This window comes from Xiphophorus couchianus, chromosome 11, assembly GCF_001444195.1.
Source record: "Xiphophorus couchianus chromosome 11, X_couchianus-1.0, whole genome shotgun sequence".
Classification (NCBI taxonomy): domain Eukaryota; kingdom Metazoa; phylum Chordata; class Actinopteri; order Cyprinodontiformes; family Poeciliidae; genus Xiphophorus; species Xiphophorus couchianus.
In genome coordinates, this window is record NC_040238.1 from 30,834,000 (window position 1) to 30,851,230 (window position 17,231).

At 38.5% G+C, this 17,231-nt stretch overlaps 1 protein-coding gene across 2 annotated transcripts in view; it reads right to left on the reverse strand.

The window, feature by feature from the left end:
* The window catches only part of LOC114153795 (transcription factor COE1-like), a 95,977-nt gene that overhangs the window by 19,383 nt on the left and 59,363 nt on the right, over positions 1–17,231 (reverse strand). For both annotated transcript variants that reach the window (XM_028032563.1, XM_028032562.1), the window contains exons 7-10: positions 10,637–10,718; positions 9,567–9,708; positions 8,531–8,664; positions 5,727–5,853 (exon numbers count right to left, since the gene is read on the reverse strand). In XM_028032563.1, the coding sequence (XP_027888364.1) occupies positions 5,727–5,853; positions 8,531–8,664; positions 9,567–9,708; positions 10,637–10,718 (485 nt within the window). The remainder of the gene's footprint in view (positions 1–5,726; positions 5,854–8,530; positions 8,665–9,566; positions 9,709–10,636; positions 10,719–17,231) is intronic.

A 17,231-nucleotide genomic window follows, 5' to 3' on the forward strand; every position in this document is an offset into this window, starting at 1 on the left:
AAGAAGGTGTGGAAAGCAGTAAAGAGGAAGAACTTTGGTAGAAAGACAAAAACAAGATAGAAAAAGAGCATGCAGTCATGGTTGAGGGAAAACAAAAATTAGAAAAACAGCTGCCTAACAGTCGGCGGGATATCAACTGTCAGAACCAACCGCCAGTGTCAGATCCTCTCTCTGAGCATCTCTGGAGACGTTTAACCGATGCCAGCACTAATATGGCACACACAAACACACAGACATAGAGATAAGCGCATACATCACATCACATCACAGCACAGCTCAGATTAGTTGTGATGATTTAAGCATCTCAGACTGTCTCATTAATAATGGAACAATGTTTCTTTAAGAACAAAATGATGTGCGAATGTTTGCCTGCGTGGATTTAAAATTAATTCATAACTTTTCCCACAAACTTTAATGTTTTTGATGAGGATTTTATGCGGTAGAGCAACACAAAGTGGCCAAGAATTGTGAAGTCGAGGGAAAAGACACATGTGCTATGCCTTTATATTTAACCCTCTTTATTTTGATACCCCAAAATAAAATCCCTCAGTCTTCTTAATTACAAAGCAGACTCCACCTGTGTGGTATTTAATCTCAGTTCAGTTCAATTCAGTTTGCTGGAGAATATTCAGGAGCAAACAGCATCATGAAGACCAAGAGACACTGAGGACAGGTCAAGGAGAAATTTGGGGAGAAAGTTTTAATCACGGTTAGTTTATAAAACAATATTTATAACATATTGAACAAACCAAGACGTGGCAATCCAACTAATTTGATTACACAATAAGAACAATAATCAGCAGCCAAGAGGCCCATGGTTAAAAAAAACAAAACAAAACAAATGCCAAAACCACATAAAGCTGTAACTGTAGTTAAAGATGGTTCTGCAAAATATTAACTCATGAGGGCTGGCTACACATGCACCCCATACGTTTCAGATATTTATCTTTGAGGAAATGCCTTATTTGTCTATGACATAGATCATGATCAATGTATGAATGCTCATGCAAAGCACTGACTGCAGACTTAGGGTCATATTCCACCCAAGGATTTGTACAAAAACAGAATCAGTATCAGATCAGCAGAAGTTGTCGAGTTCATGAAGTATCAGTTTTAAAAAGTGCAAGTAAAGCCACCAAAGGCATTCTGTCCATTAAAATCCTAACCCATGTACCCTAAACACTTATTGTACTCCCCCCAAGTTTTAATGAGCAGTGCTTACTTTCCAGATTTGGACAAACGAAAAGCAGATGTTTTTCAGAGTAAAATTTATTGTTTTGTTTAGCAAGAACTGCTCCAGCAGAACACATAAAATCAGTCATAACTATGTTGTCGTGGCACATTGTTCACAAAAACACAACATAAACACTTCATCAGAGCGAATGACACTGAAACCTGAACCTGTCTCATCTCACTAATTCTGCCTCCCTGCTGCTCCCCTGAAACCTTCTCAGCACGAATCCCTCCAGCTCTGCTTTACCTCCCCCATCATCCCTGTCTTCTGCTTCATCTCCTCCCTCCTCCTCACTAACTACACCTTCTGCCACTTTCACCCATCCATCCGCTCAGCCATCACTCCTCCACCTCCTCCTCCTTCAGCCTTGTTCTTTCCCTCAGAGTCCAGAGCCGCCATCAGATCAATACTCATAGAAGTTTCATGAGGACAGACCATCCAGTGTTGCTCCACCATGAAATGTGAATGGAGGAGAGAGAGAAAATAAAGAGGGGAATAATAGCAAAGAAAGGTGAAATCTGAAATATTTTGTGATCAGCTTCAATACAATTGTGTTTTTCTCATCATCTTTTGGGAGTACTGAAACAAAGGAATCCACAGATGGGGGAAAAAGGGAGGGAAAAGGCAAAGGCTAAAACTGGGTGGGTGAAAGGACAAAGAGGACTGATGTAAAAAGAGCAGAAGGAGGAGGAGGAGGAAACGAAGAGGAGGTGTGGTGATATTGATTCTCTGGCCAGCCAGCAGTTCAATACCACTGAATTATTGCTTCATTCTTCCCCTTATGAGATGAGATCTCTTTCTCCTGAGCTCACCGTCTCTACGCAGTTGTACATGTGTGTATCTGCATGCGTGTACCACTGTACTGTATGTGTGATCTACTTATGAGGGGATCAATACTTTACAATCTGGTTTTAAAAGTCCATATGTCTTTCTGGCGCTGCATCTCTTTTACTACACTTCAGCTTCTTATTGTCTCCCTTTGAGACAGCAAAAGTGAGACTCAAATGTTTGAAAAAGAGAAAGAAAGTCAATTTTTTCCCAAAGTTTGATATGCTTTGCTCAAAGTTTCCTGTCCACGACCCAGCTTTAGATTTCCTATCGCGGCTCTGTTTCCTTTATCTGTGTTAATGTTGGCAAGTGTAAGCATTTATTGATTGTCACTTTGCACCGTTGAGTGTGTTTACAGCAGTGTGTGATGTGGAGAATGTTAATTTTTCCCATCAGGCGGATGAAGCAGCCATACGGCACCATATTTACGTGTGTGTGTGTGTGTGTGGACTGTTTCGATGTGGTAGACCATCTGTTAACCAGACTACTCACCATCTTTCTCTCGTATCAGTCTGATTTACAATTACTTTCAACTCCTGCCCCTGTTTGAAAGTGTGTGTGGTAAGTTGTGTAAGACATGACCCTGCTAGTATGGCGATCAGGGTTGCTTTTCACATGTGTGTGTGACCGTGAGCATGTTAAATCGCGCAGCCCTCACACCCACAGGCAACCACAGCAAGAGTACTGAAAAACCACAAGTAGCCAATCAGCTTTCACTGCCAGGGCCTTCCTGAGACAAGTCAACCTTGAGGCGGGGTCATGCAACCGTAGTAACGGATCGTGTTTCCTGGGTCGCATGTTGAACCGATCAGCCAATCGCCAGGTCACCAGGGGTCACCCCCGTCCAATAGGAAAAGGAGTTGGATGCCAGACGGACCAATTACCTGCTGGTTAGCCCCAGGGTTGGTCTAAAAATGTTTTAGAAGAATAACACTAAAGCAGGCACACATGCAAGTTTTGAGAAAGCACCGTTTAAAACCATTTCACACTGCCAGCAAAACAAAAATTACAGCATCATCCAACTGAAACATTGTTTCAGTTCTGCTCCATCTCTGGAATCACTGCTGGTATTTAGTATCGACAAGTGGTGGATCTACAGAACCCTCTACAAAAACACAACCCTTAGTGAAGACAATACATACAAATATATACAAAAACATGGAAATAAATGGCTCTTTATGCTACTCAGTGATTCCTACTTTTCTTATTATTCTCCTCACTTCTTTGTGGTAAGATCCTGACTTATGAAGAACGAGAAACAACCTCTATTCCTGAAGGGTACAATGTCTTGTCTTTCCCTTTTTGTAGAGCAGCTAAGATAAATTAGCCTCTATTGTATGTCTCATAGTTATACCTCCAAGAAACAAAAGATATGAAATGACTCAGTTATAATAAAGCAAATTTAGGATCAACTGTTATTTATACATAAATAAATACAGAAATTATTTATACCATTGTTAATAAATAATGGATACATCTTTCTCAGCATAACATTAGTCAGACCTAATAAAGTTCTGAACAACATTTTGCATTTTTTCCAATACAAAGCCACAGAACCTTCTTGCTTTAAATGTGTTATTTATACACATTTGTATTTAAACAAGTTTTATCACAAGTATTTGGCCTCATCATAAGCACAATTGTTTCAGTATGTAAAGCTTTCCCAATCAAGTCTTGGGGTAAATTGTAAACAAACCTTCAACATGTTTCCAGAAACTCAACTGGATGTTAGCATGGACAAGAACTGCAGGAGATTTATATTGCAGGAAATGAAATGGCAACGGCATTTGTGGGACTGAGCTTTAAAACCTTAGCTTGGTATAAAAAATATTTTAGAACCACAACGGTTCAAGTTCACACAGTTTTTAAGAGGGACAATGTATCAAACTGTCATTGCAGAATCACTGTATGCAATACAGCAATCCCATAAGACTGCCTACATTCAATATTTGGCTGTCTATAATATATTACATACCATGCATTAATATTCTGTGTGCAGGTAATATATTTAGCCCGTTAAATGGAATTTCACTTCCCCCAGTGCCAAAATCCAGTATAAGTTTTACTGAAATGTCAAAAAAGAACTGGAAGTTTGACAACAAATCTGGGCCAATCACAAATCACATTGTCTTTGCAACATTAAACAAGAAAATTCCATCTGAATGTTTTCCAAATATTGCATATCCCTATAGTCTCATTGTTAATTTGATTTGTTTAAAGTTATAAAGTTTAAAACCACTGAATTTGTGACTTAGGTCTGACATGTGGCTTGGTTTTCTAAAAGAATCTCTGTATTACTGAAAGTTTAACAGGTCTCTCATGATTTGTTTTTTTTGTCATACTTTGTGCACAACATTAGACAAACCCTAACTCATGAGATGGGGTTAGTCTAGAAACAACCCTAGAAACAAAAAGAATATTAATGTGTCATCAATACATTAATACTGTATTTGATACACATTTCAGTTTTTCTACCTTTGCCATATGAATTACTTGCTATGTGTTTTCAGAATGTATATTATCTATATTATGATCACTGGTTATTATAGCTAAACCAAACCAAGACAATCAATTTAAAATACACTGAGAAATTGGCCTCAGACTGGAATGGCCGCTCACAGCAGGAAGGCTAATAAATATTACTTACTCAGTGCTGTTCTGATAATTTCTTATAATATAGTTCTTAAACTAAGAACAGAACAGGACAAAATGTGGATTGGCAGGACAAAACTTTACAAAAACAAAAGATCAAAAATCAGCCACAATGTTGAGCTCAGTTGATCTTTATAATCAACAGAAAAAATAAACAATGAAAACGAGAATGTCTGGAATATAGTTTGAAAAGAAATATTATTTCTTCCAAATTTTACGCAAGAAAGCAGACTATTTATTGTGGAACTAATGCCATTACTACTTAACACGTCATCCTTATTGATCAGGTTTAAATCCTTATCTTCAGCTAATAGATGGAGTCATTAAATTTCCACTGCCTCAAAGTGTTTATACAGCAGCAAATACTTCCTTTCTCCCCCTTGTTGACGTCATCATTATAGTGTGTTGGAGCCATGTTGAGCAGCGGATCAATACCAGACATAACATCACCTCCATTCATTTCCAGGTATACGTTTAAAAAAGACCAACACACACATGCTTTCTTCCTCCCCTTCCCCGTCTTCAATCAGTTCAGCAGGAAAACACTCATTCACAGTGAACAATCCACTCAGAAATCACACACTCCTTTTCAACATTGTATGCAGTTTGTGGATGCTGCATGTGTGTGTTGGTGTGTGGGGATGTGTGTGTTAGTAAACTGGGTGTTCTGGATGATTTCACTAATAGTTTCAGCATGCAGGCATATAAAGAGCAGACTGTTTAATTGTAGCTGGTTTTTAACGAGCCTCTGATTATGGCAACATTCTAACGAGTGTGGGTCGTTAATGTTGACTAATCTGCAGTCATTAGTTCAACACTGTCTGGCCTGAGAGTGAACTGCAGCTCAGAGATGGCATTCACACACACACACACACACACACACACACGAAGGCATTTTCTCAAATACAAACGCAAGCTCGCATTTCCAAAAAGCAACTCTTTTCCTAGAAGCTAAACGTCATTCGGTCAGCAGCCTTTGCAAAAGTGCTTGTACTGTCTTCTTTGGACTTACCGGTGTATATGAACCTTCCTGGTGTGCCTTTGCAGAACTGTTTGGACTTGTAAGATAGAGTGACCTCTACGACCCCAGGGATGTGTCTGGGAGGTGTCTGCACCCGAATGGCATGTGGCGTAATCAGCTGCAGGACAAGGAAAAAAAGAGTCAGTGAACAAAGACCAAATCTGAACATCAACATTTCAAATCTCGAGTTTTAAGTGTTTGAGTCATGGATGACTGAAACTGACAAAGACAAATTTGTTTAAATGCGTCCTTTGCAATGTTACCACTACGGTTATCAAAGCTTCACTAGGATGTTTCCAATTAACAGAATAACCCTATTTATACTGGAGGTTTCTGAACCATCAGCTTCAGCCTCGCCTAAACGAAGAAAACACCATCTGTGTTTTCATGGGCTTATCGGTGGCATTAGAGGATGCAGGTATGAACACTGCTGAGTCTGCCATCTTGCACAGGAAATATTGTATGAAACAAGTCTCTGTGCACAGATTTTGATGAGCATCTTAGGGGGGAATCTTTTGGGAATCCAAAATCTTTTCCCATCTTTGTCAAATATGATGCATTAGTTTTCTTTTTGGTAGAGTAAAAACTACATCTAGCATTTAATCAGCAATGTGGATAACTTAACTTCCCTCAGTCTGTAAGCAACCACCCTATATGTGCAATTTGGAGGTGTAAACGTTTCTACTGATGTGGGAGCTTTGTTTACGAGGGTCCCAGTTCATACTGTTCTCTTTGTAATGGGAATGAGTGTGGCTTTGTTTCACTGATGTAGAGATGTTGGATCTTTTGAGTGGCTTTGTGAAATTCTTTCAGTTGTAGCCAGAACATGAGCAGCACCGGATGTCCAGCTGCTTTGCTTCCAACAGCGTTACAATCATTTGTTGGGGGCACTGCAAGCCTGGTCTAAGCGTGAGAACATCGTTATGTGGGCAGCCCTGTTGTAAAGTCTCAGATGACACCAAATGCATGAGCCACACATCGTTTACAATTTACAATTCATTTATAAGCAGGCAGGTGCCAGGACCCTGATATTCTGCTACCTCAATATTGAATCTCTACAATATCACCCTGAAGGTTTTGAGATCAAATTAGTCTTAAACTTTCATATTCAAATCAAGAGGATTAATTTCTTGGTTTGCCTCAAAAGATCTCTTCAAGCCCCTACTGAAACCATTGTTGCTCTGGCTTATTTTGTTTTTAGAAAGAGGCCCATGTGTATGCAATGCAAATAAAACATAAACTGTACAAAAATGATCTTGATTAAATAAAAAAATGACCTGAACAGCTTCTGCACGTCATCGTGGAAGGGAAAACCATTCTTGTATAAGGGGTTCTGTGCTTGTGTGATACTTGATGTACTGTATATATTTTAGTAGTTGTGTTGCAATTGCACCACCAAAATGCCTGCTGGCAACCAGGTTTCCACTAAACTAATGATTTTGTTGCATCCTAAAAACTAACTTAAAAAAGTAGGCAAGAAAGTGTGGCTGGTGGGCCATTTATGGAATAGTTTTCCTGAGCATCAAGTGTTAATTAATGTAATAATGGTAGAAATTTGGACAGGTTTTTAAAGTGATTATTATTATTTTAGGTCAAGAAGTCACTGACAAAAATTAAAACTTCTTAAAATAGAAAGTGTTTGGCACAAAATAAGGTATTTATTTTTTAATGACCATGTTTTTTGCATTCATTTTGATTTAACTATAGATTGGCAGGTGCATTAACCTTTGAGGCACTTCAAATTGAACACCCAACAGTTTCAGCCCTAATGCAGAAGAATGATGCAAATGTGGTTGACAATTGTTTCCTTTTTTACTATTTTAGTTTTAATCAATACAGGTGAAAAAGACAAAAAGGGCATAAAGACATACAGATTTAATGTAAAAGTATTTTCAACTTTTGTGGCCCAGTAGAACTTCCAGCTTGAAGATTTTTGCTCATGTGACAAAAGCTAAAATATTCGAAAGGGAATAGAAAAGTCGAGTGCAGTCACAAACTCAGTGAGAAATCTACAGGTAGGAAACAGATGAATAAAAACTGGCAAATGTGCAATAATATCCCACACACTGATGCAGCCCAACTATGTTTTCCTGCCTCGGAATCAATAACCAGGTTGAGTGCAAATGAAACATTCGTCTGCCAAAAATCCCTTTGAATACCGCCTGAGGAACGCTCAGAGAGCTGAGTCAGTTTGAACTGAGACTCTGTACACATGTTAGTGTGCGCAAGTGCAGCTCTCAACACTGTAAACAAACCCCTTAGCCCTTAATAGACACACACATATGCACCCCCCCACACACACATTCCTGTATGTACACACACACAACTGTACAGAGACACTGTTGTTGTTGGACGGCAGCCACGGTCACTCGGCGCACACCGTGAGTGGAGTCAGAAGACAAATAAACATTTTGTAGAGGAGTGGGGAAAACTGTGATAGTGAGCTCTATGTGCGTGTGTGTGTGTGTGTGTGTGTGTGAGTATTCAGCCGATGGCTATCAACATGTACTGATTTGATCAGTGCTCTGAAATAAAGAGGGAGACGGAGCACGGGTGAGGAAGGTAGAGAGGGGCGGTGGTCTCTGGTTGGTAGGGACTCATTAGAGAGGTAAACATCATTTAGAGAAACATTAACACACACACACTCTCTCTCTCTCTTTCTCTCTCGATCACACACAATTAAGAGCCAGACGATGGAGAAAAGCATGCATTCACATTAAATTACTTCCAACAGAGCAATGACTGGAACTCACAGCTAAAAGGCTGAAACAACGCAGACAGAATGATGAACTGACCTCACTCCAAACCAGCATGGTACCAAAGATAACTTGGAGGCCGTCAAAGAAGTTGTCTCCTATAATGATGACTGTAGCGCCCCCTGTAGTCCACCCCTCGCTGGGACTGATGGCCTTAATGCAGGGAGCTGCTCCTGGAGGGAAACATTTCAAACAATGAAACATCATTTGATCTAACAAGCTTCTGAAAATAAATAGTTGTAAAATTGTTTCACTTTCATGAAAAACATTTTACTCCTCCTTACAGAGCATAATGCATAAAAAATAAGAGATAGAAACCTTTTGAACAGCCTTTAATTTTAACACAGCAAGCAATGGTGGTTTTTAATGTTTTCATCAACCAATACAGATTTAAGCCAGTTCCGAATTCACTTTAAGAACTATATTATAAGAAGTTGCTCTAAATACAAGTCCGTGTGTTGAAAAATCTGCTCAACCAGAATGTTTAATTAAATTATTCTTTAATTATCTGTTTTGTCATCAATCATGTGGATTCATTTGGATAAAACGTAAACAGTTTATAAATGTCCAAGGCGGTGTGAACAAGACCTAGAGTCCTTGTTTATCCAAAGGTTTGACTGACGTGAGATTTTAGCTGATATAAAAACGCTCACAGATGGTTCAACGTGCATCATATTACTTCAACCAGAACAGATACAGTCAGCTTGATGTAGCTTTATTTCTGACTATTGTTAATTCAAGCATATTTGATCTAATCCCAAAGGATAACAGCAAAAGTCTGCCTGTCTGTCAAAAACCAGCTCTCACTAATGTAAGTGTGCGATTAACAGCATTCAGCAGAATTACAACAGCTCTGAGTCTGGGTTTGTTCATGAGAAAAAGTGTATAATGATATTAGACTAGAAACACACACATGCACAGCAGCACACCATGCACTGTGTGTGCTGTAAGTTGGATTAGCCAGATGGAGGGGCAGGAATCACCTGATAGGATTAAACCATCAACCATCTGGCGGCCATGCTGCTCACACACACACTCGTGCACCCCCGCAAACACACACACAGGCTGGTGTTACCGTGTTCTAGGTAAGATGGGGTTCCCTCCACGGGGTCGAGTCTGCGGGCCCGCCGACCGTGTTTTGAGTTGTTGTGGACAAACATATTGTCAGAAACTGCCAGGACATGTCCCTCCACGCTCACCGTAGTTGACACAACCACCTAAGGAAAAGCAGGGGGTGGGATGAGGAGATAAAAGAGCAGGGGAACATAAAGGGAGCAAGGAAAAAATATATAGGAGAGAGGAAAGAGGTGAGAAGTGAGGAGAGGAAAAAAAAAGAGAACATTGAAAGTCAACAGATTGTCGCAAAGAAGAGTTTAAAGCATTAAGCTGTGAAAAGCTCCTTAAATGTAACCAGTTATCACTGCTATTACCATCACTCTCAGTACACACTAAGTCACTGTGGCTGCAGGTTTGTGTATGTGTGTTCATGATGGGTCCAGCCTTTAATTATCTCCCAGGGAAACAGAACTGTCTTTTTCTAGTTCCACTACAATAGAGCTGCACAATTAGAGGTGCAGATACAGTCACACACTTGCTACTGTTTGACTCTGCCTGGTCTGTCTCACTCCCCTACACACACACACACACACACACACACACACACACACACACACACGCACACACACACACACACACACACACACACACACACACACACATAAAACCTCCCTCTCACACACACAAATGTACATGGTAATAAATCTATCAGTATCTTCTGGGCATCGCATATATCCACTCAACCCCAAGTGGTGTCTTCCTGATTGTGTTGCAGCCATGAAGATAAGGAAATAATAATGACTGCACTGTCTTAAATCTTACCCACAACCCCTCACCTCATTTCTTTATCCTACTCCCCACCCCCTCCCTTCTGTCTCCCTGATTTGTGGGTATATTTATGTTATGACTAGTCAGGGGTCAGGAACTCAAGCTTCCTGTAAAGGCACTGATAGCTTATTTGCTTACACACATTCCTGCGCTTATGTGTTGTGACAGCCATAAATTTATGTATATTAGTATGTGTTATGTCCATTGTAAACAAGGCAGGGAGGGCAAAAAAAGCCAGACAAAGACAAAGAAGGCTTGTACCTGGAACCTTCTCATGTCTCTTGGGTTCCCAGCGTTCTTTAAACAGTTCTGGTTGCACTTGAGGAAAAATTTAAGGAAAAATCTGTTGAGACAAAAAAGGTAAAAGCGCAAAATTTGCTTAACAGTGAAGAAAAACAAAGTTATTTTTCACTTAAGGATCACAATCTCAAACATATGCAAAGAAGGAAAAAGAGAGAGAATGAAATATATTTTTTTTTAGTTCCTGGAACTGAGAATGAATCTCCTTGTGAAATTTACTTTGTTTTAGTTCTTATATCTACAGGAACTACTTTGAAATGGCAAATAAAGACATTGGTTGATGGCTTAAAAGAAAATGAAAAGGAGCAAATCTGAGGAAAACCTAGAAAAAATACATGAGAAAGTTCAAGTTTGAGAACATTTTACATTAAAGTTTTATGAGTGTAAAAGCACAAAATCTGTGAAAAGGCTTGTTTCACTAAAAATAAGCTTCCTGCTCTCCTTACTTTTTATTACATTTATATATATACAGTATAAGCCTATAGTTGCTGAATAATTCTGAGTATAACCACAGTTTCCTGCAAAACTATAAAAACCAGCTAAACTCTCTAACATTTTGTTAATCACTTCCATCATTATTTTATTTGGATTTTTAGATGAGAGACAGATTTGAGATTTTTTGTGAAAAGCAAATGAATAATTGCTTTTCCCAGTTTTTATTTTCTCACAAATATACATCCAAAAAGTGTGTTGTGCATATAGGCTGTTAAAGATGTACAGTAACTTACGCTACAAACCTCTCTTTTGTTTCGCTGTTTGTTTTGATGGATTTTTTAATTCACTATTACATCAGAACAGACAAAGATCTCATGACATATCTCAAAGTTTTTACTCTGAAGGTGATCCCCACATATTAACTCTGCTCTACAGACATGAAACATGTACACTTGGGTAACTTTGGCCATTTAAAACAGAACCACATGTTCATGAATCTGTTTTACAGAGTAAATCAAACTCACAGATGGTGGTGGACAATGTGAACCAGCTGGCCACCTTGGCAGAAGCATCAATACACACATCTCCATGTTCAAGCAACAATAATCACAGAAATATTTACACTGAATTCAAACACATTTTGAGTGTATAGTCAGTCTTTACCATGCATCACAATTAGGTATTTTCTAACATCTATGGAGGATATTAAATAATGACCCACAACAAAAGCATAAGAAGATATCAAGCAAAAAGTGAATATGACTGACGAAACAATAAATTAATATGTTAGGCTTCACTGCAACTAGGATTGCACTTTTACTCTATTATTTGGGGTTCCATAAAATTTTTTTCAACTTTTAAGATTTTAATATTTCTGTAACATCTCCATTCCCTCGTGACCGAGCCCAGTGCTTTAACGTTATAAATATGACAGCCTTTGTGTTGGACCGACAGGATAAAGCAGAGGTGTGCGATCATGTGCATGTGCAAACATGCACTCAGCTTGTATGTGTGTGACGGTGCAGCGAAGCTCAGTGGCAGGTCCGGGTGTAAAACTCTGCATTAACGAGCTCAGGCTTCGTTAGAACAGCAGCACTGGGATCCTGAATGCCTAATTATACTGACCCCTCACCCCTGGGTGACAGCCTATCACAGCGGAGGACAGCCACGATGACCCCAGCTGACCTCTCACTGTCTAGTCCTCCTCACAACACTAGCATGGCGTTAACATGGTCACCTCGGCTGACCCTTCTATTGTAGATCTGTGTGTAAAAGAAGGCGACTGGGACGCTTGCACACTCACTAGCTCATGTTTCTAATACACGCTAGAATAGGAGCAGTAGGAAAAGTTCAGCTCTAGGAGAAAGTCTTCTGCTTGAGGTAGTTACGGTAAATATGAACTAAATGTCGAACATAGTAGTAAAAAAATACTTGATAACATAATAAAAAAAAAACACTAATACATTTTCTCTTGACATGATCATCATGTCCTAGGATCTACAAAAACAAAAACGACTACATTTGGAATTTTCCATATTTATCTATAATACCAATTTTAGCACTGGTTTTGGTACTACTTTGGTTTTTAAATAACTGGTGAAAACTTACCTACAGCTGACAGTAACAGGATGTATGAAAACCCCAAAAAGCCAAACAGTTTGATGACTGTTTACAGCAAAATGTTCTTCATGCAGCCTTTAATTTGCCAAAAACCAGAGCACCTTCTTTCAAATATGTCAACTTTTGCACAGGACTTCACATGTCTTTCTTTTGAATGAGAAAGTCATTGTTTTCACTTTTCCATAAAGGCCAGATATGTGAACTGAGACCAATAATTTCCCTGTTGACATAGCATTCCACCTGAGCTGTGAAAATCTTCAGCTACTACAGAAATAACGCTGGCCTCTTGGCTACTTCTCTAAATAACAATCCGCTTGTCTCAGTTTCGGTGGATGGCCATGTCTTGATTTGTTTCTTTCTATGATAAGACAATGGATTGCAATGTGCTTTATGAGACGTTTCAAGCTCGAGATATTATTTTACAACCTAGCCATGTATTATTCTCCTTCCCAACGTTATCCCTGACTAGTCTACTGTGTTTTTTGACCTCATGATGCGGTTTGTTTACTAATGTTCTCTAATGAACCTTGCTTTACTACAACAAGTGCAAGAACAATGCATAGCCTGGCAGGCTTTTAACATGCACTACAAAACATCTACTTGAGTCATTAACATGGGGCAACACAAAAAAAGTAAATTCCAGTGTTAGTTCAAGCCTACATGAGGATTTACAGAAGTGTGAGAATGATACCTTAATATTGTGATTATCTGTCGTGTCTCTGATCAAAATCTTGATTATTTTATTGGCATGTTGGTTTTAGGAGCTTATTGCTGCCAGAAACAAACTTTGAGGTTTCCATAGAACTTAAGCCTTACATTCAATCTGCAGGAGCCATAATGGTGTTGTTATGTTGATATACCATATGCCAACATAACTACACAGTATGGTTATGTTGTAAGGTTTCAATGTCTTTCAACTCTTTTCCTTACTGGTATATTTACCGTTTGTGCATCAAAAGGTAAATGATTTTTGCAGAATGGTAGAGATAGGCTTCAATTAAAATATTGCTGAAATAATTCAAAAATCTGGTGAAATTTCTATTACAAAACAAATTCATAAACCAAATTATTTATCATTGGTTACCAATCTACTCAACTCAACTCATGGGCAACTCAACTCGCCCGTGAGTTTTTTCGCTCATTGATATTGGGCTATGTCCTTTAGATCTTAATGCATTGTAAGGGTATCCCTTTTCCTTATCCACTTGACCCCAGATGGCCCAATCAACTGTGCTATAAAAAGGCCATACAGTGACAACCATTCAGACACACACAGACACTTTGTGTGAATTGATTAGCTGGTCCAGTCCCTCGTCGTTAAGAGGCTCCCAATTAAAAGAGGCAATTATGAGAGTCTGGCTGATGAAGGGGGAGGAGAGTTCAGTCCCCATTTATCTTGTGGCTCACTCCTCCACCCCGCCGCCCCATCATGTTCAAGTGATAACAGCGCTGTTGACCTTTGGTATATTGTGAGTACCACACTCTGAGAGCTGACCCAGGACCAGTATAACTGGACAAAAACACACACAGCCCATCTGCTCAGAACCGAGTGAAGCGCAGGCATCTATGATTCAAGAAAAATAATTATTTGGCTCTCATGGATGTTGTGATTGTAAGTTAAACAATTGTTTAATTGTATAAAGAAAGAAGGGAAAAAAGAAGGAAAAAATACCAAATACGTTCAATACATGAACAAACTTTGCATAACAGCATAAAAACATGGGAGATATTTAAAAATAAAACACCGCAGTGTACAGTTATGTTTTCAATCCTGATTTAACAGTTTCTGGACATCCCAGGTTGTCAGACCATCAACATTATTTAAATTGTACCTTTTGGCAAATAAGGAATATTTTAGAAGAGATTTCAGTTTTGTGAAGTTTTTAATACAAAGCCTGTACACCACAGAAGTCTGTGTGTAAAACTCATCTGCTCACTGAGGAGTAGATTTAGTAATGCAAACTTTGCCAAAGTCTTCATTGTCTCGAACTGACAGACAGTGTTGATTATGGGATTCTTTAAGCACTTGATCAATAGTCTCTAATATTTCCACTCAAATAGAGAAACAACAACAGTTGCCTTCACAATAAAATAAATTTTTAGAAACTAAAAGCATCATGTTCAGATTTATTGTAGAACATATGCATGTCTAAGATATCTAAGGAATCAACTGCTTGTTATATTAGTGTGATCCTTTCACAAATTGCAGGTTACTTTTGAGGTCTGGTAACCACTGCTTTGTCGGCTGTATCCATTTTGTCCTGATAATAAAATCACCTGTGCTGCTGTTATAGAGTCCGTTAGCTGTAGAAATGTAGCAAACAACAACTGGATGCTGTTTTCTCATCCTGTTAGCCTTGGTGTATCGGTGCACAGCACAGAAACATCCATTATTCAGAGGCTGAGATGGCAATTATGGCTCAGAGCACAACTGACATTAATATTTAATATGTAGGACTAACACAGACCTGAGAGAGAGAAAGAGACAGAGCGAGGGATACACAGTAAGGAGGAAGTGTAAGAATATATGGAGTGTGTGAAGGAGAAACAAGGATTATGGAAGTTTGTTTTGACCATGTTGCTGTCTTTTAAGCAGTTACAATACCAAGAAGGCAGTGGCGAAATGCAGGGGGAATTCCAGCTCAGTTACTTAAAAAAAAGAAAAAAAGGTGTGAGTGTCTAAGACTGGATGTGTATGTCCGCTTAATTCCCTAAAGACCTGCTACTTTACTGAGCCAGGAATAACAATCCTGCTTTGGAAGAGAAAAATCTCTCGAAAACCGACACACACACACACACACACACACACACACACACACACACACGCACGCACACACACACACACACACACACACACACACACACACACACACACACAGAGGCGTCATTCTGGTGAGGTGCTGCTGACAGGTGGAGAAATTGCAGAGAGTCAGTTTGTGCAGACAAACTGAACAACAGATCAGTGCTTTAGCTGTTCCTGCCTCCTCTGTCTCTCTGCTGTCTCCCTGTTTTTTTTTAAAATGTCTTTTTTCACCTACCTGCCAAGTTTCTTGGCAAATCTTTCAGACAGAATGATGATTTTGTCTTCCACGAGGTGTTTGTGTGATATAACCTCCTAGATTCTCTGTGTCTGTAGTAGCTGCCATTGCCAGGATTAAAAGCTGATTAAACCATTTAAAACAAAGTTGAAACAATCCCACTGAATGCATATTATTGTGATATTACATACTTCTTCTCATTTGTCATCTCATATAGCAAATTCATCTAAAGTGTGTAGTCCGCATTTTCCTCTCCGTTTGTTGATCCATCGGAGATTAACTTCCTGTTTCCTGTTTACACTGAAAGTTTGTTGTTGTATAATGTGATGACATTAGATAAGCCTTGTGTCTCCTATGCTAAAAGAAAAACAGAGTTATAAAATGCCATAATGACTTGTGTTTACAATAGGACTGTAATAACGTATTGCTTCCTGTGGGAGAGGTACTTTTTCTTTGCTCTTTAACGGTGTTGTTTAAAAGAATTGTTTTTGCCAGTTACATATATTAATATGTTATTGTTGTTGTTTTAGATGCTCCAGCCATGATTTAAGAATAAAGATGACAACTGCAGATAGAAGAGAAAAGTAACACTAATTCAGAGAAAGAGGTTGGTTCAGACACGTTTGGAAATAAGATGCTCTTGAAACTAAACAATTAATTTTTGTTGAATTTGGGTTGGAAACTACGTTTGATTTTCTTTTCATGCTTGAAATAATTAAAGAAAAAAACTGGTCTGTTTTTTTAACATTTCATGACCGCCTAATTTTCCAAAAATTATGTAAATTTATAGAGAACAAGTAAATGAAATAATAAAAATAAGTATCATATCAAACATATATTATGCTTACTTTAAAAATATGATAGTATCATTAACATGAAAAAGATTATAATATTGATACATATATTTATTAAAATACTAGCAGTAATGAATAATAGCATGATATAAATAAAAACTAAATAAAGACTAAAACTCAAGACAATTTTCTTTCCTCTTCACTGGTGATTTTTAGTTTTTGTTATTTTGGATATTTAAAACAAAAAACTAAATAAATAAATATTTGCTCCCTTTTTGACCATAAACAAGAAAAACATTTTAGAATTTAAAACAAACCAGAAAAACTTGGAGAGACTGAAGATGAATTAATTGCACTTCTGTTTTTGATACTTCACACAAACTGTGGTAACAAAGGTGATCCATCCTACAACCTAAATGCCGCGATGACGATCTGACTTGTGATGACTGAGTAAATATTCATTCCTGTGACAGAAATGCCAAATAAGGGCCACCTTTGCACAGTCTGATGCCTCGCTTCAATGAAAATTTGAGCTTTAGCATTACTTCCGCCTTCTAAAACCTTTTCTGCTTTTCTGACAAAAACCTCATTAAATATATTAGTGGCTTATGCAGACCACTTTTATAATTACCTAATGTCTGTTGTTGTCCAAGTATTTCCTTTTGATCT